The sequence below is a fragment of the Athene noctua genome, chromosome 18 (assembly GCF_965140245.1).
Source record: "Athene noctua chromosome 18, bAthNoc1.hap1.1, whole genome shotgun sequence".
Taxonomy (NCBI): Eukaryota; Metazoa; Chordata; class Aves; order Strigiformes; family Strigidae; genus Athene; species Athene noctua.
Genome location: NC_134054.1, coordinates 10,827,690 through 10,854,729, shown reverse-complemented (window position 1 = coordinate 10,854,729; position 27,040 = coordinate 10,827,690). Strand labels below are relative to the sequence as shown.

General features: G+C 35.7%; 1 protein-coding gene across 3 annotated transcripts in view; it reads left to right on the top strand.

Moving 5' to 3' along the window:
* The window catches only part of BPTF (bromodomain PHD finger transcription factor), a 58,578-nt gene that overhangs the window by 2,010 nt on the left and 29,528 nt on the right, over nucleotides 1-27,040 (top strand). The window contains exons 1-10 of one of the 3 annotated variants that reach the window (XM_074922423.1): nucleotides 10,519-10,577; nucleotides 10,720-11,191; nucleotides 18,577-18,800; nucleotides 19,528-19,728; nucleotides 20,259-20,447; nucleotides 23,130-23,303; nucleotides 23,432-23,637; nucleotides 24,827-25,182; nucleotides 25,478-25,609; nucleotides 26,165-26,294. In XM_074922423.1, the coding sequence (XP_074778524.1) occupies nucleotides 10,725-11,191; nucleotides 18,577-18,800; nucleotides 19,528-19,728; nucleotides 20,259-20,447; nucleotides 23,130-23,303; nucleotides 23,432-23,637; nucleotides 24,827-25,182; nucleotides 25,478-25,609; nucleotides 26,165-26,294 (2,079 nt within the window). In that variant the 5' untranslated portion in view covers nucleotides 10,519-10,577; nucleotides 10,720-10,724. Of the gene's footprint in view, nucleotides 1-10,368; nucleotides 11,192-18,576; nucleotides 18,801-19,527; nucleotides 19,729-20,258; nucleotides 20,448-23,129; nucleotides 23,304-23,431; nucleotides 23,638-24,826; nucleotides 25,183-25,477; nucleotides 25,610-26,164; nucleotides 26,295-27,040 lie in introns of those variants that run through there. The other 2 variants (XM_074922422.1, XM_074922421.1) reach the window with 2 other exon arrangements.

Genomic DNA, 27,040 nt, shown 5'->3' with positions numbered 1-27,040 from the left:
TGGTGTAAATGCATTGCATCTTAATTAAAAAAGGAGTGTAGCTTTGAGTAGTTAGCTGATGACTTCTTAAAAGGGGGAAGTACTGGCTACTAAATGTGTCATATTCTTTTATTTTGGTGAGTTAATGGTATCAGCTCATTGTGTGACTTAATCCTTTAAAAAGTTCTTTATACCTCTATATTTTAACCTATATGCTCAGGAACTTAAATGAATCAAAGTAAGTACATACATTACTAAATTAGTTTAACTTAAATTTAGGGGGTTTTGTTAAGTGTTGGTTTACCTGTTGCAGGGATGTCCTGCAATCCAATTGAAATTTTTGAATATTTATTAAAGATTGAGGTCTGGCTTCATAGAAGAAAAAAACTCTGAAGTACTCTTGACTTTTAACTTTCCATTTTCTGTTGAGCTGTGGTAACTTTAATTTTTATTACTATTTTGGGGGGGTGCTTTCGTCAGATAAAGAATATTTTTATTATTTTAAGTTACTAGTTCAGGAAAATATTTTTTTGCATGATCATCCAGGTTTAAAATGAACTCTACAGAGTATGGGTGTATTTTTGAAACGTACTTAAGTGTTTTGGCAATTAACGAGATACCTCGGTGTGTGCATTGTTGTGCAAGCGTAGACAGGTTTTATGTGCTATTTAGGTGTATCGCAAACCATTTTGGTAACTTGTATGTTTATTTCTCACTTGGTGAGGGTAACTTCAGTTAACTTTTTTTAAGATAAGTTGAAGTGTAAGCATTTTCATCTTTATGTGCTTTTTTGTTTTATCCTGAGTGTTTGATAGTTAAAACATCTGTGGTGTTATTTTGGCAGTTTACTGGCAGTTCTCATTACTTCAGTGTTTGCCTAAAGGTCTCCCTCCCTCCTTCCCTCTCCCCCAGACATGCTGTTGCCCTTTTGCAAAGAAAGTACGAACTTCTCATTTGATCAGCTCAGTCTGAGTCTTGTTTCTGCTGAACTAATATGTAGGCACTGCTACACAGCGGTGGCACTCACTGAAATCATAGTCTTATCATAATGTGGGAAAAGATAGTTGACATTAGAACAGCATTAACAGGCAAGGAAAAGATTCACCTAACCTCAGTATCTCTTTATCTGACAGCAGCCAGTGCAGAGTGTTAAGAATAGGGCAAGCATACAGTGATACCTCTTCAGAGTTCCTTCATGGGCTCCAGTGCTCTTTGCCTCAGGTGCATGCTGTGCCAGAACTGGTCTTTAGCTGTGTTTAATAGTTGTGGGTTTTTTTCCTTCATATATTTGTCTTCAAACCAGACAAATTGCAATGCATAGTGACAAAGTTCTTGTGGTTAACTGGAGGGCTTGAAGGAGTGTCTCCTCCATTGTTTTGAACTGGCCCCTGACAGAGTCAAGCGGTGCCCACTGAGTTTTTCCTGCTAGAAGAGATGATGAAGGATCGTTCTCTACTTACCTTCCCTCAGTCACGTGCAGCCTGAATTGCTGCCACTTTCAGGATGTAGACTTGGGGGCTGAAGAGTTTATTTTTTGAGAGCAGGGTATTGAAAAATTGCAATCCCAATCAAACTCTCCTACCAGCCAAAATTTTACACATAAATCACATCCCACTTAAATGGGTGACAGACTTTCTACAGTTTTTTTCAAACTTAGGTTGAACAATGAATTAAAAGATCACAGTGCAGTGTCTCCAGCCAAGAATCGCTCAATTTCTGTGCCCTGCTCGGGAGTTTATGATGAATGTATCCTGAACTTGTATGTAGGAGAAGTTTTTTACTATATTCAAATATTTAAATAAGCAAAATCTTAGGAATGGCAAAATGCTTTCAATAACACGCTTAAAAATGATACAGTGGAAGCTTATTGTGTGAATGCATATGATTTTTTTACTGCTTTTTCTTCTGCTGGATGGACTTCTGGTAAGGGGATTTTGTGTGTGTGAACAGTGTCCCCTCTTTCTTATCCTTTTGTATCCCCTGAAGGTAGGTGTACTTTTAGAACAGGTATCTTATATATCTGGCATCACTAAACATTTTCGTCATTACCTGTCCACTGTAAATTCTGTTTTAGGCTTGTCATAATTGAATTACAGATATCAAGTGTTTTCCATATGTTGCAGAATTTTAAAAGAAAGATTTAACCAAGAAGCATAGAAGTCCTTCATTTTCTCTGTTTCTTGTTTTTCTTTGTCAAAAACTTGGAAAAGTAGCTTTAGAAAGAGCTATATATCTAGATTTTGGCTGAGATAATCATCATCAGTCTGTCTAACAAGCAAATGCACAACAATGAAGTGATGAGCCAAAAGGTTTGTCTTAAAATACATTAAATGAAAATTTTAAATGGATTTTGCTAGTCTGTGAGCATTTAGAGTGATTGACCATCACTTCTATTAAGCAGCTACTTCACCAGTGTGCATCTTCAGAGTGAAAGAAATCTTTCTTTCTTTCACATCTTCAGAGTGAAAGAAATTAATTGGAAATGAGGTGCTGCATTTTGTGTGTCTGTAATAATTTTGTATCTTAACACATTTTCATGTGCTTGAAGAACTGTTTAAGTGGAGATATTGAGATATGACAGTAAGATAGGCAGCCTCTTTTGTCTGTCATGTGAGAAGATTTACCAGCCTCCCAAACACCTTACCTAGGGTACCCTGTTCTCTAAATTAAATCTGGCATGCTCTTATTTTACCATTTACCTAAACTTTGGCTTGTACTCTAGAGGAACTATCACTAGTTCATCATGGCAGTCATGAAAAATACAGAAGACAAGTCCTAGCAAAGAAACTGTTTGTCTAGAAGGCCAGAGGAGTAAATCTGGCTGAATCGGTTATACTGACATGCAAATTTGCAATTTATCTGAAGAGAGCATTTGTCACTTCAGTCATCTAAGAAGGTCTGTGCAGCAAATACCTTCCTGTTATCAAAGTATGTACATTGTAAAAGGTAGAATAATTTGATGTACTGCAGATGAGTTTATTGTGCAAACTTTTTTGGTAGGTCTGCAGTAAAATTCCATAGCTGACCATTCTATTGCATAAAACTAGTGTAAGGTGAATAAATGTGGATTTCAGTAGTCTGGGGCTGGCTCTCAGGGCTCACTAACTTCTGAAATTAGTTACAACTTAGATTGAGTGTGTCCCACCTAAGAAATTGTCTGTCAGAATGTGCCTGAAAGTAGTTGTTAGTGCTACCTTTGGTTTTTGGTTGTTTTTTTTTTGTTGTTGTTGTTTGTTTGTTTGTTTTTGGTTTTTTTTTTTCTGCATGAGTTCTAGGCACAAAAGGGTTGTCCCTCTGAGTAATTCTCAGAATGACAGGGTGGGATCTCATCTTCTATTTGTCTTGCATTAGTTATCCAAATATTAAAATGATACCTTAGAATATAGGAGGCTTGTATTCCTGGCTCCTACTGAGAGTGTATTGATGGTCTTAATAACGAGAAATTAAATTCTTAGTATAAAATCAGCAGAGAACTCTAGTTTGATTAGAAGTGTACTACTGACAGATGTGCAAACTGAGAAAATAAACAGCTGAAAGTTTTAAACTTTTCAAAGAACATAAAGACCTAGTTTTGCTCAACGCAAGGCAGTAGTTAAGACTTAACCTAGGAGCACACGTTGAGAATTTCTGTGATATGAGTGCTCTCAGGAAGGTACTTTCAGGACCTAGTCTAGTAATTGGTTATTTTTTCATTTGTGCTTCAAGTTGCAAAGCTTTTGTGGTGGTTGGAATGTCTCTTTTTTTTAATGTAGGCTTAGATGTTAAGTTTCATCTGGTTTGTGGTGTTTGGGGGTTTTTTTCCTTTTTCCAGGTAAATAAATAAATTTCAGTTAGGTACAATTGTGGCAGAACAATATTCAGAATGGAGCTGCACTTACAAGTAGTTACAAATGCATCTTATTCTTCCAGAAATTTTTTCTGGAAGAGATTATTTGACTTGAGAATATTAGAAACATGTTGATTGTCATGTCAGCATTTTTAAAAGGGGAAAAAATGTTTTGTATAAGTCAAAGCCTTTAATTTTGACCCATCCCAAGGAAAAGATTTAGATTTTTCTATTTTGGTACTCCTTTTCTTAATGTATTCTTAGTTTATGTTAAACTGATTCATTTTACTGTTTTTTCTTCTTTGGTGTAAGATGAGCAAATGCTCTCCCAAGAGGTTGACTTTTAATTAAGGAACCAGTTTGGATATTGTGACAAACATGTAGCTATATTCAGTTTATGCATTCTGTTGTGGGGGGGGGAAAAAGAGAAAAGAAAAAACACAAAAAATGTTCTCTTACACATTTTCATCAACTGTTTCCAGTTTTCTCATTGATCTGTATGTTCTCATTTGAAACTTGCCTGTTGCAAAGTAGTAATATGGGACAGCAAATATCTAAATCTTGTATATTTATTAGCATTAAACAAAAATAAGACAGCCTTAGTAAGTTTAGGAGGGTGGTGAAAAGCCAAAATTTCCTGGAGGAAGGAAAATGTAGGAGAGGGCATCTTCTCTGAGGAATACTCGTGCTTCCAGGACATCATATAACTGCCAATTGGTCTTTATGTTGAGAAGTTTCTGTAGTGACTCATGATCTGGAAAACAAAACCAACCCAGTTATATTTTACTAATGATGGACTTTTATGTAAGAGTAGTGTAGTTTGACTTGACTTGTGTAACTTGAAGCCAAAAAATAATCTAGGCGGGGGGGCAAATTCAAAACTCCACTTAATTTCTAAATTTTGGAAGGATCAGCATTTTTACCAAATAGATTAAATAGATGGAAATTTAAAAAAAAAAAAAAAAAAAGAAAAATAAAGAAAGATTGGCTTTTTCAAGTGCTTCAGTAAATTCTGGTTTTGGGTGCTCAGCCTGTTACTTCAGTAACTTCATTTTATTTCAAATATCATTAGTGTGTTTGCTTAAATGTTTGTAATATAAATTATTTTAATAGATTATGGTAAGTGTAGACTGTAATTATCAATATCTATAATTAAATGTGCCATGTGAATAAAATTGTTTACTCTTTAATCTTAATTACAGGCAGCTCTTCAACTAGAAAATTAAAAATAGGGAGAGGCAACCATTGCAGACTGCTTCATCACTTTTGGAGACAACTAGTGAAGGAATGTGATTTAAAAGAAGCGTGCTTGATAGAAGTATAATGTTAAGACACTCAAGATGATCCGGATCCTGTAGATAGTCCAGTTGTGGCAGCAGAAGGCTATTGGCACATCAGTTATCCTTCCAAATAAAGCTATGGAATTTGAATAGTGTAGAAGTGGATGTTTTCTCTCTTTGTACTGGCTCAAACTTGAAGGTGGAAATTGATTCAGGGGTTTGGTTAATATGCAGAAACAATCTTAGAAGTATACAATTAATGTGTAATAAAACTTGAGTCCATTTGGGAAAACTTCAGTGTGAGTAATTTGACTTCTTTTGGAGTAGATACATGTAGATTAGTTTGAAGTTCGTTCAGTCAGGTGGTGGTGGTGCTTGAAGGAGAAGTAACAACTTCTAGCAGGTGCTAGTACACCTGCTCTGAAACCCTCTTCAAGTTTTTTGTTTTAGAAAGTAGTACATAATTGCATTTTCTACATAAAGCAAAAAAGAAAAAAAATCTGCTGCTATGAGAGGATATTTCCACAAATGGGAAATTTTTCAGGGCAAATCATAAAAATGATTTAGCCAAAATTATTTAAACTATACCAAGATAAATTGAAAAATGTTAATGGCAGTAGGTGACGTTGTAATAGAAAGTTAAGGAGAGAGAGCAACAGTGTAATTGTGACTGCTCAATGTGATCATTGCAGTGCAATATTTGTTACACTATTTCACTTCCATGTTGTTATTTTGACTACAAATTAATGTAACACACATATGTAGTGTCTCAAAGCAAAATAACTTTGTTATTGTATAATCATCAATTAGATCGTCTACACAAGCTTGTACTTCCCTCTTATATATTTACACTGAAGTAATTAAATTGATTATTTAATCAATTTGATTAAATTTCAGTTAATGCTTTTTCTCACAGGTAGTACTCAAAATTCTCTGTGGAGGGCAAAATCCATGATGAATGACAAGAAATAAAGAAAAAAAAAAACAAACTTGTTGTCAAATCCCAGAATCTCTAAAATAAATAAAAGTAAAATAAAATAATTTGAACATATAAATGTTTGAAGAGACCAAAGTTGTTTGGGTTTGTTTTTTTTTTTTTTTTTTCCACGAGTGGATGTCAGATTCAAGCATTAGACAATTTGCTTTGTGGAAGAGAGGAGATTTTTTTCCTTGAAAGTGAAGAGCTTGAGAAGTTGGATATGCTTACTGTAGGAAAACATTTTTCAAAATTTGAGGGATTTTTTTTGTGTGTATGAAGGAACAGTTGGATAAACATGAACTGTGATCTTCAGAAACCTTCACGGAAGTTGAAGCTGCTTCTAGGTAGTGTGAGGCATCTATGGGATGTCAGAACACTGCAGATAATTAGCGGTGAAGATATTGTTATTATCAGAATTGCCAACAAGCCTAGAGTCCTTATTTGGAGTTCAAAACTGCCTTTCTTCAGCTGTCTGAGCTAATGGCAAGGGAGGGGGTTATCCAGCCAACCCCTAGAATACAAAAATACTAAAACCATAGACCCCAGCACTTTGACATCATTATATCATATTCCGTGGGCCTTTTAATTGAAGTTCAGCAGCCACTTAGAATGCTTCAAGATTTATGAGCACCTTGGCAGAGAATGTCCATCTTTTTCACTGAAGATTAGGCTGCTCGGTTTTGTTGGTTTGGTTTGATGTGTGCGTTAGGTTTTTTACAGGTATATGGAGGGTTTCTTGAGTTTGCAATTGATGCATCGAATAGTAATACATTTAAGCACAAATTGTCTGGAATTTCTGAGTATCCAAATCACACTTTGTGATCCTTTTCCCGACTTCAGATTCTGTTCAACCTAGGACAGCAAATATCAATGACAAATTGAAAGTGAAATCGGAAAGAAAAAAACCCCAAAACATAGATATGAAATGCTATGCCACCAAGCCATTCAAGAAAAGTTTGTCTAGGTACCATTTCTTTCTAAAATGTTCTGCATCTTTGAATACTTTGCTTTTTTAGCTCTGGAAACCGGATTATATACAGTGCTGAATTGTTCAAAGCAGTTCGGTGTCTGAAAAGAGAAATTATTTGAGCTTTTGAGATGTGGTGTGTGATTTACGTATGGATTGGGAGTGTTGAGTGGTACGGTGTCATAACTGTGCTGCATACTGTGAGGCGTTACACAAAGTAGTGGACAGATGAAGTGTGCATTTTATAATGCAGTGGTTTTCCTTATTGTCTAAACTATCAGTTTTACAATTACTTTTGGAATTTCTGTGCTTTATACCAAAGCAAATATGAAAATATGTAAATTGATTGAAATAGAAGGTGAAGAGTGGTGTGAATAATGCAATCACACGGTTACATTGTACTTGCACCAAAGTACAATTCTTTATGATGGTATTGTGACATACTTTGTGTCCTGATAACCTGTTTATTCTAGATCTCTAATTGCACCAATATCCTTCCTTTGTAAGAGGAAGTGTTAAAGAACTTTTTTAACTTTTTCAGAAAATACAAGAATTACTACTTTTAAGGTACTTTTGTTGCTTCTCCTGTTAATTTGATGTAAAAAATATACCAGTGCTTATCTCTTGTGAAAGAGACATCAACAAAGATGGTGTATGGGGATCTGGTTTTTTTCAGTGAAGGGTAAAAACAATGCAAGGACAATTATAATTTTGTTCTTAGGGGAGAAATTCTCAACAAATGAGAGGAAATAAGGAGTCCTTGCTTCTTTCAGCAGTGTTACTTCTTTCTAGTTTATCTTTGCCTGAAATTACTTGGAGGGGTTGTCACTTCTGATTAATTTAGGTAAACCAAGGTTATCATTCTTGCTGCTCTCTTCCTTGAAGAGCTATTTCTTTTATGGCTTTACTATGTGACAGACACGTTTTTCTGCTGCAACTGCAAACACTGAAAAGGATCCTAGTTTATAGCTCTGCCAGCTTTTTGTGATATTTGGACTCTGTGAAGACCATGAGTGATTTCAGAATATCTGTTCTGCATTGTTGTTGTCTTGCATGACAGCCTACTAGGACTGGTCCTACGCTGTCCTGCAGTATTGAAGGAAACTTCAGAACCCTGAAATAATTTAATCTGTGAGTGTGCATGTGTGTTTTTTTGCTTTGGAGTCTTTTAATTAGAGCAACTCTGGTTTATGCATATATGATTTTTTGGATCACAGTGATGGAGAAGTTGGGTTTAATCTAGATATTTCTTGCTGTAAGAATGATTGCTTTGTGCCTGGCTGTGAAACTCCCGTGTTTTTGTGTGTTTGCCATGATTAAAACATTTTCCACTGATTTGTGCAGAAGCATATTGGAAGACATTCATACAAGCATTCTTTCATTTTCCACAGTCAGAACTCAAATTTAACTAAACTTGGAAATTTATTTTTATACGCAGATGATGTTGACCCATTACTTCTGTAATGGAAACATCTGGCAGTTCATCTTCTATATTGTTTCAGAATGTCTAATTTGTTGCATAAGATTTCATTCCTTAAAGTTTAAAGGGAAGATGTATCTGGTGTCATCTTGCCATACTAGCTCAAAGATTGATTTATTTTTCTTCTAGAATCATTTGGCAAACTGTCTGTTACACATCAAGATGTTTCTTAAAGGTAGCTTTTCTTTTTGGTAACTTGTTTTTCCCTTTTTGGTGAAGTAAAGTTTTAATGATGGTGGTTTTAGATTCAGCAGGATCTGTCTTTGGTTATCTGCTTGACTTAGCAGGACTTTTGTTGGGTTTTTTTCCCCACTCCCTATTAGACTTATTTCCTGTATTTATGGGAGTATTGGAGGGAGTAGGGTGGGTTCAACAAATGCCACAGAGAACAATTTCATCTTAATGGTAGCATCTAAGATGATTGGAACTTACTTTATCTCTTAATTTCCTTGAGCCAGTTGGGAGGGGGCAGTTATCTTATGCACAGCATTTGATCAAAAAATTATTAATGTGAAATTTAAAATTCCAGAATACTGCTTGTGTCACTCTTCAGTCTCAGATCACACAATGTGTAATGTATGTCACTTTTTATTAAAGTATCCATGTGAAATTGCTGTTATGGGCAGCTTTTTTTTCCTTTGGATTGTCTCTGAATAAAATGCATCCTGCCAACCACTTTTCTGTATAGAATTGATAATTATGAAATTCAGTTGTAGACCAAAATCCTAATATGCTTACAAGTGGACCTAAAAGCAGTTTTCATCTCAGTTCTTGGTTTTAAACCAAGATGTTTACGGGATAGTTGAAGCTTGATTGGGTTTTTTTTAAAAAAAAAGGAAATAGATTTAATGAGTGCATCCTAATACTTCAACTGATAGCTGCAAAATAGTTGCATGTAGCTGGATACTTTTTCATTATTTTGCTAGAAGATTGAAATATTTAATCTGTCTAGTAGTGCCAGGTACAGAAACTTTCCTTTCTTGTTTTTCCTTCTGCTTGGCATCAAGGATAGTGGAATTAAAGGGGAAAAAGGGTAGCATCCCATCTGAATTAGCATCTGAGACTGAATTAATTATGCTCAGTGTCTTTTGTTTTAGGCAGTGGGACAGCTCTTCAGATTAGCTTTCTGTGTTAAGGTTTGTCCTTCCATAATTCTACCTCCTTCTCTATTCTGTGGATATCTCTCCTGTTTTATTGAAGCAAGGGGGTGGGGTTGTTTGTTTTGTTTTGCAATATTGGGAGTTCCTGAAGCATCTTCATAAAACATTGCATTTAACTTTCATGTCTGGTTAGAAAGCAGTGTACAAAGTGATTTAGGTTCTGTTTTGTATTTTAATTTGGTTGAAATTGATGTCCTAAGACATCTGCTTGAAATGATCTTTCCTGTATACTATTGCTGGATAGGAGTATAGCTTGCAATATTTTAATACAAAAGATCTGTTGTTTGAAGCTTGATGCTTCAAGTTTAAAGTTAAAATTCCAAGAAGGAATGATAAACTAGTCATGCTGAATGAGTAGAAATTCTAAATTAATATTTTGGCTAAGGGAAATGTCTGTCTCTAACTCTTTTAAACAATTAAAATTCTAGATATCATTTTAAAGATTCAGTATGTTATATGGGAAATGCAACTGCTCTAAGTGCCTAAAGCAAAACTTCAGATATTTTGTGGGTTTTTTATTTTCATACTGTTAATTAAAGTATAAGATTATTAGCTGAATTATCACATTTATGTAAGGGTGAAGATGTGAATCCTTAATTTGCAATAGTTTAGAAAGTTTGACACAGTCATTGATGACAGATGTTTAAACATGTTGATCTCTGAATGGCAGAATTCTTACTGTTGTTTTTTATTCCAGGTAGGAGAAGACAAAGAGTGCATCGTCCTCGTTCTCCAATATTGGAAGAAAAAGATATCCCACCCTTGGAGTTTCCTAAATCCTCAGAGGACTTAATGGTGCCTAGTGAGCATATAATGAATGTTATTGCCATCTATGAGGTACTAAGGAACTTTGGCACTGTTTTACGCCTCTCTCCTTTTCGTTTTGAGGACTTCTGTGCTGCTCTGGTAAGTCAAGAGCAGTGCACACTTATGGCAGAGATGCATATAGTGCTTTTAAAAGCAGTTTTACGTGAAGAAGACACTTCAAATACTACCTTTGGACCTGCTGACCTCAAAGATAGCGTTAATTCCACTTTGTATTTCATAGATGGAATGACGTGGCCAGAGGTTCTGCGGGTATATTGTGAGAGTGACAAGGAATACCATCATGTTCTTCCTTACCAAGAGACAGAGGACTATCCTTATGGACCAGTAGAGAATAAAATCAAAGTTCTGCAGTTCTTAGTGGATCAGTTTCTTACAACAAACATTGCACGTGAAGAGTTAATGTCAGAAGGTGTTATTCAGTATGATGATCATTGTAGGGTTTGTCACAAACTTGGGGATTTGCTTTGCTGTGAAACTTGCTCAGCTGTGTACCATTTGGAGTGCGTGAAACCACCTCTTGAAGAGGTACCAGAAGATGAATGGCAGTGTGAGGTCTGCGTAGCACATAAGGTGCCTGGAGTAACTGACTGTGTGGCTGAAATCCAAAAAAATAAACCATACATTCGACATGAACCTATTGGATATGACAGGCATAGACGAAAATATTGGTTCCTGAACAGAAGAATCATTATGTAAGTAAACTAATAATTTCATATTTTCTGAACAATAATACTGTATTTCATGTATTTTTTTATATATTCTGTAAGTTGCTGTTGCTATCTTAAAATTGTTTTCTTTAGATAAAACCATTGCTTGCTGTACTGTAAGTAGATTTCTAAAGACCATGTAATTAATCCATCAATTTTCTCCAAAATAAGTATTCTCATAATCTATATATAAAAAGGGGAAAAAAACCACAGGGCCTTCATCTTAATATGCCTAAAACATGTGAATGTGAAGAAAAGAAAGGGAATTTTAATGAGAGCTCTGAAGTTTCTTGTAAAAGTTATTGAAAAGTAGTTGAATTCTCTTTATGATCCCATGGTTTATGGGACACTAGTTTTGGTGTACTGTCACCTGCTGAGATAGTATTTGGCTGTTAGATGCTGGTACTGGTTTGACAGTCTGCCTTTGAAGCAAAGACTTTGAGGCATTCAAAGGTATTCACCATAGCTATTAACTAGAAATGCAGAAAATGTTGTATGTGAACACTTGTATAGGTGCAACTGTTAAGAATTAAGAATTAATTGCAAAATTGCAAGAAATGCCTGTCTTGAAGTGATATCCTGTTGTGTATGTTTAACATCATTTCCAGTTACTGGTTGGTCTTGAGATGCTGATGTATCTCAAAACATTAGTAATAATCAAACTCTTGTAGTGAGGGCGTTGTGCCCTGGGTTTTTTTATCTGAAAAGTTGAATCTGAAATTATAAATAAAAATACTTCTACGTTTTTCACAGGAAAATAGCTAAAGGTTGTTTTTTCTTATAAAGGACCATTCTTATGTAATTGTTCTATAATTGTAATTGTAATATTTACGTGAAATTAATGGTATTATTAATTTAGGAAAAGTGAAGAGCTTTTACTAGATTTCTTGAAATACAGTTTCCTATTCAGTATTGTGAAGAAAATAAGCCACAGCTGGATACCCTAACAGAATTTCATACAGAACAGGTTACAGTGAATGTTAAGCTATTAGCTAGTGTCTTTGAAAGGGATTGTGAGGACTGTTGGTGGTGTTACATCTTGCAACAAGACTCATTTTAGTCCTTTAAAATATAGTGCCCTTTCTCTAATGTATTGTTAGCTGATGCTTTTAAGTGTTATTACTGCTCTTTGTTTCCTATGTTGCTCTTCCACACTTGTAAAAAGAGTCCATGTTTGATTATTTTTTGTTTCTCTGGGATATAAATGCCACAGTAGTGTCAAGTAATCTTTTTTTAAAAGATGCAGGGAATCTTTTATCTTTTATTTTTTAATACGCTATGTTTATACTAAATCACATGCTTTACAGTAGATGCTGTATCATTCAGATGGTTCAGCAGGATGTGATGACCAGCCTGAAGCTGTTGATACCCTGATTTTTCCATTGCCTCATCCATAATTTTCTACCTTCTGTTTCCAGAAAATAATTAGAAAGTTTGATTTTTTGATAAAAAACCTGGTTGCGAAGGACATGTAGCTGATACTCTTTTTGCTCTAGTTACCTGTGCTTTAATAACTTACAGTCTCCTCTGTGCATGGTTTTTGTATCTTTCCTTTCAAACTCTGAGAAAAAGGTTGTTCTAAAGATTGGTTTGTCTCACTGTACTGGCAGAATGATTCTGTTCTGCTCACTATTAGAGGTCTGCAAATAAACATAAATACAGAGTTGCTCACTGAGAAGGTGATTTTAAGATAAATAGGCAGGCTTTTTTTCCCTCCAGTATGTAGGCAGGCAGGTAATTATTTCTGACTGAACTTGATCTGTGAAACAGGGATTTTTTTCCCAATGAAGTGGAATATTTGATGTTCAGAAGGTTTTGATACAGGCAGTACTTCAACATATTTCAAACTAAAATAAATCATGCAGGTGCTTCTTGATCCTTTGAAATCTACACATGTGAAAGTTTGTTCTCTCTAGCACATTGGTAATAATTTTTACTGCACTGGAAAAGACATCTTCAAAGGTTAAATGTATTGAATTTATTTTTTTTAAGGATCCTGCATTCCTATTAGGAGTTCAGTGGACAAAATATTTGTTTCAGAAGTCATAAATTAAGTTTTATGTGTCCTAATTGGGATTTATTTAAAGAGAAAATACATCAGTATTCCATTTAAATCAAAATAGGTGAGGACTGTAAACAATACAGCAAAAGGAAAAGTTTTATTGGATTTTCCATTTTACTGATTTTTTTGTTAGTGATTTAAAGTATTTCAGACATAAATAGAAAAGCATTTTTACGTTTACAAAGACAAGAAATGCAGTTCATCCGTAAATTATTTCCTGACTTTCTTTTGTTTTCTCATGCAGATCATCTAGGTTGAAAGATTCTTTCCCTGCTAGTCCCTGTCCTTCCTGTTGCTATTAGATATCATGCCTTCTGCTAGGGTAAATATACCTGTGTATGCTTCCAACACAAGCTGTTTCTGAAGTATGTGGTTTGGATTAAGAATTTTTCAAATCCACCTGATGGAAGCGGAAGGAAAAGCAGCCGTTCTGGTAGATCTACAGCAGCAATACTCTTTAACAGAGCAGTGTGGGAAGTACAGAATCAACCAATAACACTGGACTTTTTGTAGAACTTTGACGTAATTAAATTTATCATAAAGTGTTTTAAAACTTTATGCTAAAGCCAGTTTATAAGGGGACAAAATTATTTACTAAATAACTAAATTCCAGAGAAATACAACTTTCATTCACATAGATATTAAACTCTGTACTTTCAGTTTTTAATAGCCTTTAGATTCAGTAAGCATGCTGTATTGAAAAACCAACCATCTGCATCTGAACAGGGTCAAACCACACTAGATATCTTGAATAACTGAAGGATAACGTAAAGGATAACTGCCAAATGCTAAAACCTTAGATTCATGAAATCAGAGTATCCTATCAACTTCATTAAAATGGATAGAGTGTATTCACCAATGCCATGTGATCAGGTATATCAGTGGAAATTAATAGATCTAATCTGCACAAACACAAATTTGAAATCTTGATGAGGGGGATTAGAGAACTGAATTCCTAAATTCTTGTGCTTTTTTGTTTTTTAAAGGGTTTGGGGGGCTTTTTACTTCTCCCCTCTCCCCTCATAAATGTTACAAATCCATCACACCACTGGTTTTCCCATCTTGTAAAGGTTATGTACACTTGTTGTTCACTGACACTTTTATGTATTAGTGTTACATGTTATTTCCATGCTCATCACTTGCCTGAGGGTAATCAGCCTTGTTGAAGCCCATCATTGTGGGTTTGTCTCTCTTTTCCATCTTTTCTAGTTTACAAAGATGGAGAAGTGGACACTGAGGAGGTCTCCTCTCATATATCCCCATGAGCAAATATCAACACAATGTAAAAAACCCAAACAAACAAGAGAAAATTAATTCCTGAGGTTTGTTTCAAGCTGTTAACAAATTTAGGATGATGTCTCTGGGTTAGTTGTGTTGGTTTTGCCTATTAAGGTTATTTCTGCAATTAGCAAGTCAGGAAATTTAGGACTATGACTTGCATTCTCCTAGTAAACTGCTGTAGTGTTTTAACATGTTAACTTTCCAGAAATACTGAGATGCTTTGGATTTGTCATATGGCTATGAAAGAAAATAATGAAACATAGTTTGGCTTTCATTTTGATAGGAGAAATAACACAAATCGTTATTCCTGCATTGAATGTGTTGTCTTAAATGGTCAAAACCAGTTTCAGCTTTTTTTCTGTAAGATTTGTCATGTGGTTTATGTTCTTAGTGGGTCCTCCTCTATTTTCTCCAATTAACTAAAAAGGTGTTGGATTTTTGTTGGAATAGATTGTTTGAAACTATTTACTGAATTCTTCAGTTTCTAATTGTATCAGCATGGAATTCAGGAAGGGGTGTTTCTCCTTTGCTACTTGAAAGTTTCTAGCTTCTTCTGTGTTGTCATTTTTATCAGTCTTAAAACTTGCCTCTAAAGCCTGCCAGTGACTAGTTCCTGGCAGAGAAAGAGACTGAAAGAGGTAGGAAATATTTGTGTGATTCTTTTCCCCCTTGCTTGGCCTCACTTAATCTATGTGACTCAACTGAGTCCCCTGGAGACTAAGGAGACCCATCCAGCACCAAGCTGGCAACTCTGCCTGGCTTGTTAGGGAAAAACTTTGGGAATTAGTCCTTGTGTGGACTTGCATCTTTCCATCTTCTTTTTATGATAGCCTCTCTGATCTCTTCAAAGTGTAAAAGTAGTGTCCCTTTAGCCAATGCAGGAAGGCGTTCGGGGAAAGTTAGCTTAAATCTAATCTTGCCAAAGTGGATCACATAGAATGCTTTCTGTGGTAGTTCTTTGACTGTTAGTGAGTTGGTAATGAGCACTCCAAGGCTTCCGCTGACATACACCTGAATCTTGAAAATAAAGTCTGGCCAAAGATGACTTTGTGTAAGCATACATAACAGCAAGCTTGTGCCAATTTCATTTTATGTCTGTACTTAAGTCAGGCTAATTCCTGAACTTCTGCTACTAAGGTTGTGATGGCCTTAAATTAAAGAGAAATTCTGTGCTGAAAAATACAAATGAAGTAGAAGGGAAATGAAATGCTCTTGGGTAACTTCATTGTCCATTTCTAGAATATTATCTGAGCAGTTCTCTAATGGGTAGGACTGGAATCACACATGGAAAGATTTAATTAGGTCTAGGTGCCTTCTGCAGAATACTCTCTCTTTGTGGTCTAGTGTCATTTCTTCACAGTGTGCCTCGGGGTTTTATTGGCCTATAATACAACATACCTTTACTGGTACTGATGGCTTTTTCTTGAGTTATAGGGAAATTGAAGATAACAGCTAATTATTTGCCAGTCTAGTAGAGCCTTGTAACGCTAGAACAGGAAGGAGTGTTGTGAAAGGAGAAGAGAGATGCTTCCTGGGATTTCCAGGTGACATATATATGCATCCTGGATGCATTAGCATAGCTGTATCAGTTTGATTTGCTAAATGGGGGGAGAAATTGGAAAAAGAAGAAAACACTTGGACGATCACCATCGGAATTTGAGCAAGGTGTACAAGCCTCTGTGCCCAAGCTGCTTGTCTGGCAAATGGGTACTAGCACAGCCTTACTTCATGGAATGAGACTATAAAACGTTCATATTGTTGCATATCTAGGTCATGTGAGAAGATGTATAGATGACATATCTGTCTAGCAAATAGTAGTGTAATGAGCTAGAGGTTCAGAATGAAAGGTTAAAGTTCCCTTTTTGGTGACCTAAGAAATAATTAAACTATAAACTTAGCAACAGCATTCTATCCTGCAGTCGTGTTTGTAAGGAGCAGAACAACTTTACAATTGCTGCTCTGCCCGTGTCTTGCTCTCGTCACTTCCATTGGACATTGGGCAGGGAAAATTCAGAAGGCCCTGTCTGTTTTAGTTAAGCATTTTGTTTCATTCTTTTCTTTCCTCTTGATGTATAAAGCTGTATTCTTGCATTCTCATCTCCTCTTCCATCTTAGTTCTTGGGTGATTCCGTTATCTTCTTTTCTGTGGCTTTTGTTCACAAACAATAATGAAGGTGCTGCCATTCCTATTATTGTTAGTAAATAATTTTATTGGTTTAGAGGAAACATTGTTTAAATAATCTTTCTTTAACATAGAATTCTACAGGCATAGACTATTTTGCTATCTGTACAGCTACTCCTTCTTTTGCTTTGTCTTCGTCCTTGTATTTTTCTATTTGCATTCTTTTGGGCTGACTTTTCCTTCAGCCTTGTACTTTTCTATCTACATTCTTTTCCATATAATGTGGCCCAGACTCCAAAGTTAGTAAATAATTTTATTGGATTAGAGGAAATGTTTAAATAATCTTTCTTTAACATGGTAGTCTACAGGCATAGACTATTGCATAGTGTCAAATTATTATCAATGTTCAGCTGCTACTTTTTGATGTGTAGTATGTGGGCAGTCTTCCTGAAATTAGCTGTTTTCTGAGAAAACTTGTCAAACTTAGCCATGTTAACCTGTTAAAACTAATGGAAAGTTACTGGTAGCCTAGAGGAGTAAATGGGTGAAGTAGAATTAGTTGGTTTTTATGAGCAAAGGCCTTTATGAGAGAAATTATAATATTTCTTTGCAATACACAAGGTTTTATCATCAAAACTAAAAGTCTCTTTTGTGGTAGTGGTTGTGACAAATGAGTAGTTGAATTTTGAATAATGTTGCCATTATTGACTTCATAAGCACCTAATTTTAGTAGTGTTCTGAGTTGTATTACAGTTGTTTCATAAATAGAATGTGGAAAATAGTAGATAGATGACAATCAAGTTTGCTTTACAGTTATTTGTCTTTCTGAGTATCTGAGGTCAATTTTTACTGTCTTTAATGTATAAGCCATGTGGAGGCAGCCAGTAGAGAGGAACACAAAACAAAACTTACCAGGGTAGATCTTTCAAACTACAGTCATCTTACCAGTCCTATTGACAGTTTGGTTTGGGATTATTAGTGAGCCATAGGTCTCTAATGCTTTTACAAGTAGCAGTAGTTTTGCTCCTCTTCCCCACGTGAAAGCCAGGCCGATAATTGTGTCACCCTACATGGTGTTCCCAATATTGGGAGTGCTAGGGTGTGTTGTGGCAGTGAGTGGTCCAGCCCCCAGCCAGCCTGGATCAGCCTGGATCTGGCTAAGCAGGACCTAACAAGCCAAGCTAAAATCAGGCAGCCTTCTGCACAACCACTTCGAGTGTCCTCCTTACGCTCCCCAGCGCTGTGGGAGAGCGCGTTACCCGAGATATTCACGGAGCACCCTTGGGTCTGGTGACCCTGTAGAGATGCTTTTGACACTGTGGTTCTCCAGTAGTTTTGGCTGGGCTTGTGGTGTCATGGAGCATCCCAGATAAAAAATGTAGAAATCCCTTGATCTTTTCAAAGGATCTTATTATGAATCTTTTGTCCCTTAGTGGTGCTCTCACAGATGAATGCTATAGAGATGCTAATGTAAAATATTTTATCAATGTGACATTCCACACTTTGAATTTCTTAACTTTGCTATTTCCTGAATATGCAGTCAGAAACACTACCCTTTATAGATTCTGGAGCTGTACCCTCTTTCATTGCAAATTGCTTGAGAGTTAGTAGTAGATTACTGGTTACAGTAACAGTAAATATAATGAGAATAAACATTATTGTCAGACTGGACTCTTCAAAAGCTTTCCTGAGGAAGTTGTCATGTGAACTGAGGGAATGAAGAAAGGGAGGGGAAGTGAGAAAGGAGTATTTGGATACTAAACTGGATGCATATGACTGTCCTCAGGTGACTTGTTTATTCACACTCAGGTACTGGCGTTTAATAGTTTCCTGCAAAAAAAGGCTGATATTAATTTTTGTCATTTATCCAGATATTTTTAAATTAATATTTAAATACTCTTACAGAGAGGAAGATTCAGAAAGTGAGAAGGATAAGAAAATCTGGTACTATAGCACAAAGATACAGCTGGCAGAGTTAATTGAATGCCTAGACAAGGATTACTGGGAAGCTGACCTATGCAAAACTCTGGAAGAAATGCGTGAAGAAATTCATCGGCACATGGATGTGACAGAAGACCTTACTAATAAAGCAAGGGGCAACAACAAGTCTTTCCTTTCTGCAGCAAATGGTACGAATGTTTTGTTTAATGGGAACAGATGTTGCACTTTGACTCAAATACTAGTTAATATTTATTTTATTAATAGAAGTTTATAGAAGTTGATGGAGAAGCGTCATGCAGGTGTCCCAGCGTGGCTCTGTAGTTCTGACTTCTTGTAGGACTATGTATCATGTATTCCAGGATGTCCTGAGAGATTCGGATTCTTGATATGCCCAGGGTGTGCCAGATTGTGATCATTCCAGGTGTTGGGGTGGAGCTGTGTTAACTGTCAAATGTTTCTTGATGTACTGTCTTTTATATATAAAAATGTATATAATAAGCATTTAACAATCCAATGGGAGTTGGAGTGGCAAAAATATTAGAGCTCTAATATTATGGGCAGTGTGGAAGAATGCATATCTCCCCTGCAGTTCTCCACCAACTTAATTTATCTACCTTGGAGCAATAAATTGCAATATAAATCTGTGGAGGTTTGAACTTTGGTTCCAGGGTAGACATAAAGATTAGATATTCAGGCTTAAAAATGGATTTAAGTCATCACTGTATAAATGCATAACTCTGAGAAATCAACAAATAAATCTTTGGAAGTGTTTCTTTTAGGTGGGGAAAAGTGGTAAGAAGTTGGATGTTATCTTTTGTCTCACTGAAAAGAAGTAGTAAAGAAGTAGTATGTATGTTATTTCTGCTCAGGGTCGTGACTTGTTGTTTATTGATGACAACATAATTTCTGTCGTAGATGAAATCTTGGACATTATCAGAGCAAGAAAAGGAGAAATAGTGGAAGACAAAGCCACAGCAGATGATGAAGCAGAAAAAGCCAAAAGTGACATTGATAATGACCAGGCAGATGCTGAGAGAGGCAAGGAAGAATCTGGAGACCAAGATAAAACTGAGGAAACATCCACTGAGCAAGATGCGGAAAAAGTGAAAACAGAAGGTAAAGAAACTGACTGTGCTTTAACAACTTCATTTAAGTGAAGTGAATCTTTAGTTAAGATCTTCACATTTCTTTAAATGTTAATGTGATTTTTTTTTTTTTGGTACGATTCTTTAAGTTATTTTCTAATAGGTGATACTTGTTAGTTCCTTTGTGGTTGTATATTATAATTGTTTTTCTTGTTAAGTAATTTCACTGGTTTTCCTGCTTTTCAAGTTAAATACAGGTAGCTTGTAGATACCTTCGCTTGAGGTACAGGTGTCACAGATTGTGAACAACACGTTTTTAGTAAGCAATATTACATCATTTTTAACATTGTTATCCTCATCAGAATTAAATAGCCTGTTCTTTGATTCTGAGACAATGCTATCTCGTAGAAGAAAAAAAAATAGGAAAGGAAAAAGCTCAATAGTTTTCAGCGTTATCAAACAAACAAACCTGCTGAAGTTGCTTTCTGTGGATGATGCCAAATGACATCCTAAGACATACTAAAGAATATCCCTAAAGTTTTGTTGTGCGTTTTACTATAGAGGCAACAGTCGTTGGGGATAAAAGTAACTCTGTGACATCAAGCACTGATGACAGCAACACAAATCCTTCTGCAGGAGAGACTAGTTGCTCTGAAGGCAAGAACGCAATGGGGTGTCAGTCAGAAACCCTTGATAGCAACAACGTGGCAGAGAAGAAGGTGGCATCAGAGCTCCCTCAGGAACTCTCAGGTACAGAAGGCACTGTTACCAATGCCTCTGTAATTTGGGGAATCTGTTTTCTATCCAGTTCGTCCACTAAAACCATTCACAGCGTATATCACTCATGCTGTTTGCTTGCAGTGCCATCCTTTACTGCTACGTTGTCATTAACATTTCAAAGTTAATTTTCTTGCAACTAGTGCTTGAAATTTGTGGCCCTCCGTGACATTAGCATTTGTTTCCATGCCTTCCAAAGATGACTATGGCTAAGCTTTTTGTGTTCTATTTTCTGTATATTTTATTTTTCCATAGTGGTCCATAACGATTGTTAGCATCCTATCAAAGTTTATTTCAAAATCTAATTTGCTGCCGGCTTGTTTATTATTTTAACCTCTTATTTACTGTATAAATTACTAACAAGCAAAATATTTTCATTCATTTGAGTAAACCATTGCACTGAAATGTCATGATTAAAATTGTCATACTAGGAATTTTAAACATTTCAGAATTAGAAGCACAGAGGCTCTTGTATTTTAACATGTTTTTTTCTGCCATATCAGTGATTCAAAAGTAGTAATATACACTATTTAATTAAAAAAATCAAACCAAAACAAAACCCCAAACTTTAGATTTAGGAATAAATGGGACTTGATCAGGTGTAATATAAATTGTCAGTGTACTATTTAAAATAATATTCTATTTCATTTAAAATTATATTCTATTACAAACCTTACTACCTAACCAAATGTTGTTTTAAACACCTAATTACTGTTAAAGTGATTAGAATTTTATTTTCAGTTCTTAAAAATTTGAAAATACTCTAATTGCAATGTACTCATAGTCAGGGTGTTATGTTTTGAAAAGCGGTAGTAAACATTTTCTCTCCTACAGAAATAGTTTCCCATTCAGATACAGATTACAGTTCTTGAACTTGGAAATGTCAATGCATCCAACCCTTGTAATAATAAACTTTGTTAATAGGAGGAGAAAATGAAAGCTAAGATTAATCTGTAATCTCGAAGCCTCATAATACTTTTTTTCTTTAATACAGAAAATGTCCTAGTTCATGGAACAAAAATATTTTAGATATTTGACCAAATATTTTTGTCCGTTTTCATTTGTTGTTCCATTTTAAGTTAAAATAACTCTATAGTGTTATTATTGGGAAAGATACATATCCTATAACTTTGTTCCAGACACATTTATGAGTTTGTATTTTATTTTAAAGATTCACTTATATATTGATCAATATTTCTTTATTATACTTTCACAAGTACTATTCTTCTTCCAAGAAGTTTATTTTTAAACTAGTGGGCATTTTTGTAGGAAGGGGGGGGTGTGTGTGTGTGAAGAGGGTTCTTCCTCAAGTCTAATTTACTGTATTCATAGTGATACCTGTGTTCCTGTTACGAAATTTCAGTTTGAGACACTCAGAGAGAGATACTGAACCATTATCAGTGATGCAGCTACCCCCAAAGAGGGGGAAAACTAGAGTAAAATGCAAAGCAAAATGAGAACGTGTCTGTCACCATCCCTGTTAAATGAATCTGGATATGAGTCTTTTAAGAGTCTAGTTTGGGTGTTTCCATTCTCCTCCAAGCAGCAGGCACCACAAATGGTTCTATTTTTCTTCTTAGTAAAAAGGGAGCTAGATCATACAGTGGTGGTCACCCAGATGCCAAAGCCGGAAATCATGGTGCATTCAGGTTAGGGATCTTGTAAGAAACACAGAATATTTACCTAATCGTCTTTCTGCTAGTAGTGAATATTTCACAAAAGGAGGTTTTGTCCTGTCACCTTTCTTAATAATGACAGAATCCCTGATGTTTTGGAAGAATTCTAGAAACGGAGTAATATTGTATTTTTTAAACCGTTAAGCTGTGTTTCTTTCGCACAGAATGAAGAAGACATTGCTGTTTTGAGGGATGGTGGCTTGTTCTTACTGGGAAGGTGGAGTGATTTATTTCTAGGTAGCTAGACTGATGCTTCAGTCAAAAGGTCATACTTGGGCAGTACACCTTAGCAACAAGTGAGGTGGCAATAATGTCCACAGCTGTCAAGACAGACAGTAACAAGGACAACTGAGGACCAAGAACCCATTTGTCTTACTGAGATGGAAGCAACATCTAGACGCATCAGATCGTAAGAAAGAGGCTGATATTTTAAGTTTGCAGAGGAGGAGTTTAGATAGAGTGGTGCCAACTGATCTGAAATCTGTGGGATTCCTCAGAATTAATGTGCTGAACAAGAGACAGTCAAAGACTTGGTGGAAAACTGGAGGGGAACTGAAAGGTGTATACTTTGAGGAACAGCTAAAGCATAAGAAAATCAAAAGAGGTAGAATCATAGAAGCTGCAGGAAGACCAAATTTCATGAAATCTGCATTCTAAAAGCAAAACAAAGTCTCAGGAGAGGGTTTTCTCTGTGTGCATCTACTGGAAAAAAATTGTGTTTAAAATATATTCATATTTCATCCACATATGGATTTCAGTTCTTCAGAACTTTAAAGGTTGAAACTGCTTGAAACGGAACAAAAAAAATACTTACATAGATACAGTGCTCTGGAGGGAATTAATATTTTATGGGTATTTCTTTCTAGTCCAGCAAAACATGTTCATTTGACTTTTTTCTTTGATGAAAAATTTAAAAGTAGAAAAAATTGCATTGATCCAATTTAAAAGAAAAACTAAAAATGAAGTTGTTCTTTTGTAGAAGAAACTGGTCAGATGATCCCTAGCAACAGTAGCAGTGTGTCTGCTGCACCTCTACAGTCAGATGTTGAAAACAGCAACAGTAGTGAGTTGGGCTCTGGGCAGAATGACTCCATTAAGACACCTGATGATGCTGAAAATGCAGAGAGGGGATCCCAGACTTCAGAGGACATAGGTAATAATAATAATGATGTCTCTAACTTTCATTTTCTGCATATTTTCTTTTTACTTTATAACTCCCATACATCAATAGAAAACTTCCAATTTTTAAGTTTGCATTAAAAGCCTTTTTTTCCTGGGCAGGAGAGAAATCTAATGGCGAAAGAAGTGATTCTCCAGGCGCAGGAAAAGGCACGCCAGGTTCGACGCGAATGCTCACAAGATTACGAAATCCAGATAGCAAGTTGAGCCAGATGAAAAGCCAGCAGGTTGCTGCTGCAGCACATGAAGCAAATAAGTTATATAAAGAAGGCAGAGAGGTTTGTGCACATCTTGGAAAACTCAAAGAAGTACGAAAACTGTTCTAGAAAACTGATAATATTTTTAAAAATAAAAAATTGATTTTGGCAGATTATCGAGGTACTTAAAAGTAGAGATAATAAATTAGCAAATGGTGAAACTGTAATATCACAGGAAGCTTTTTTCCTCCTTCTCCTTTGCGGTTGCTAACTACAGAGTGGTATGACGGTGACCCAGTGTACCTCCTTTCCTTTAACAGGCTGGTCATAAAAAGTTAGACAATTGTTTACTGTAGAGCCAGGAATAAGTTATATGCACTTTCTCCCACTTTTGTCTTCAGATCTCTCAGAACTGGTGTGCCAAAACTGCAACTTCACAGTGGTTTGTGTTTGATCATTGTTTGAATAGCTAGGTAATAGCCACATTTCCAATTCATAACAAATCTGTACTGGCAGAGTATGGTTATTTAAAGGCAATCATTGCAAAATTGTAGCACAGCGTGATGTAGACAAAAGTGAAATCTCTTTCAAATGGCTGCCAGTTGGTATAAATTTTTTGTGTGGCTGTAAGTTGTTTGGTAGGTTTTTTGTTTTGTTTTATATTTTAAAGTAGCCCAATTTCTTCAGGAAAGAATTCTTTGAATGTTAAAGAGTTTGTTGCAGTTAGTTGTCTGCATATTGTTCTATTAATTTGTGTGTGTGTTAATTTTATTTTTGTTGACTGGTTTTCCTTGTAAGTTCGCATTTAGTGTGTTTAGTCACAAACCTCTCAAATTTGGAACTCTGTTAAGAGTAATTAGACCAGTGATGTTATCCATGCCATATTTTCAAAGTTAAAGATATTTCTTCGCTTAGCTACGCGTATGAATTCTGCAGTTTACCAAGGAGGAGTTTCACAGAAAGCTTACTTAAGTTTAGTGAAGCTCTTTTCCCAAAGCTGTCTCCCTCAATAGGCATAATTCAGAGCAGCAAAACGGGTTCCTGTTTGACTTCCTGAGGAGCCTGGATGGTGGGTTTTTTAATGTTAAAGTTGATCTTTGGGAATATCCTAACTGTATATACAATCAGTGATGAAGTACATATGGTTTGTATATCGGATAAACAGTTATTTGCTTCTACAGTCTGATGTGAGGTATTTTTAGAATTTTATATATAGACAGTTGAAGCCTAAATCATAAATAAGGAAATAGAAATATTAGAAACTTAAGTGATTCTTTAAAATCATTCTCTCTTTCACAAGGTTCTGGTGGTCAACTCTCAAGGTGAAGTTTCCCGAATGAACACAAAGAAGGAAGTTGTGATGAAAGGAAATATCAACAATTATTTCAAATTAGGACAAGAGGGGAAGTATCGTGTTTATCATAATCAGTATGCCACGAATTCATTCGCACTGAACAAGCACCAGCACAGGGAGGACCATGACAAGAGACGACATCTCTCGCATAAATTCTGTCTGACTCCTGCTGGAGAGTTCAAATGGAATGGGTCTGTACATGGGTCCAAAGTTCTTACCATATCCACTTTGAGGCTAACTATCATTCAGCTAGAAAACAATATCCCAGCGTCGTTCCTTCACCCTAACTGGGCTTCCCACAGGTAAATTAATAAACAAAAATACATATTCTCTTGTTATACTTGGGTTTTTGCTAACAGCATTAATAAGCAATGGTCTTTATTTTTTCACAACAGTGATATCCAAGCACTGTGCTTTAGTATATTAAAATATAAGATAACATATGTGTGTTTTGTGATGGATGGTTAAAAGGATTGCACATTTGAGTGAAGTGTTAAAATACAAGAGGTTTTATCCTACCATTAAATCTTATTAACATAGCATGCTGTATTAGTGCATGTATATGTTTCAGGGTTTTATCTTTTTTTTCCAATTTAGGTCTAACTGGATTAAGGCTGTTCAGATGTGCAGCAAACCTAGAGAATTTGCACTAGCGCTGGCTATATTGGAATGTGCAATTAAACCAGTTGTCATGCTGCCAATCTGGCGGGAATCATTGGGGCACACTAGGTAAAAAAAAAAACCAAACAACATAAAAATCTTTCCGCATATGAGAACTTCACTTTGTTTTGCAGTTACTAGTTCCTTAAAGCCTGTAAGAATTATGTTTCAATTTAGTCAGTCATTCAGCACTTGAAGTGGTTTTTTCTCAACCAGAAACACTGAAAATACGTAACAAGATTTTTAGTGTCATTGCTCCTGCAAAGCAAGTTTGTTTTCTTTATCTGGGCAGCACTCTCAAAGTGACAAAACTTTGGGAGTCTAGAAGAGCGAATTTCAACACACTTAGTTCAGTGGAGTCTGTCTTTTGTCTCATTATGCCATAGGAGAAACGAGATGTGTCTGATGTTAGACACAGTTGCAGACAGTTGTGTTTGCCTTACTTGAATAGCCAAAAAAAAAGTGTAGGGTTCCTGTTGCAAGTAATACATATAATGTTATACTGGGCATTCCTCTTAGCTTCACATATTTAAAATTCCTCAAAGGGATAGTATATGCTGCTGTTTGACTTGTATTTGCTTACAAGATCCTGTGTTTAAACGCACTTAAATCTATATGTATTAGATTACGCAGGATGACAGCAATAGAAAGAGAAGAAAAAGAGAAAGTGAAAAAAAAAGAGAGAAAACAAGAAGAAGAAGAAACAATGCAGCAAGCTACGTGGGTGAAATATACATTTCCTGTCAAGCATCAGGTAAGGTTTTCTTTTGTGGGAAGAACAATCAAAATATAGAAGTTGTTGATTTCTTACTCCTTTTCTGTTTTCATTTTAAACTTAAAAATTTAATGTCATTGTGTTACTTCCTGCCATTGGAGTAGGAACCGTGCCCACATACGCAAGCACATAATCTTGGTCTGAACTAAGTTTGACATATATTATGCTCATAGTGACACTGCCTGAGCTGACAGATGTTTTGTCTTCAAGATGCAACCTTTCCTAGTAGAATCTTGTCTGTATGTCTGTCCTTGTCCAGTGCTCCCCTCCCATCCTCACTCCCAACCCCCAGATAATCTAGCCCAGCTCCCTTTACTTTGGGAGGTTATATAATACAATGGGAACTACTGTAGAAACCTCTTCATATTCCCTACAGTAGACATTAAATAGTTCTCCTGGAGTGGTTCTTTGCTCTAAATTGATTTGTTGTAACAAACATACAGGTTGATTCAAAAACTTGTATAATCTTTCAGCTTTTAAGTAAATAGATTCTCACTGTTACATGAAATAAATACAGTTTTCAGATGTTGCTATGATAGAATCAATTTAATTATCAGCAGATATATCTTTAGATAATAATTATATCACAAATATACTTCAGCTTGCATGAACAAGTCTGTAAATTAAAGTTTTTGGTTTTCTAAAATAATCTTAGGCTTTTAAAGGAATGTATACATTAATAATGCAGCAAATAGCACCATTAAAACTACTATTTAAAAATTCTT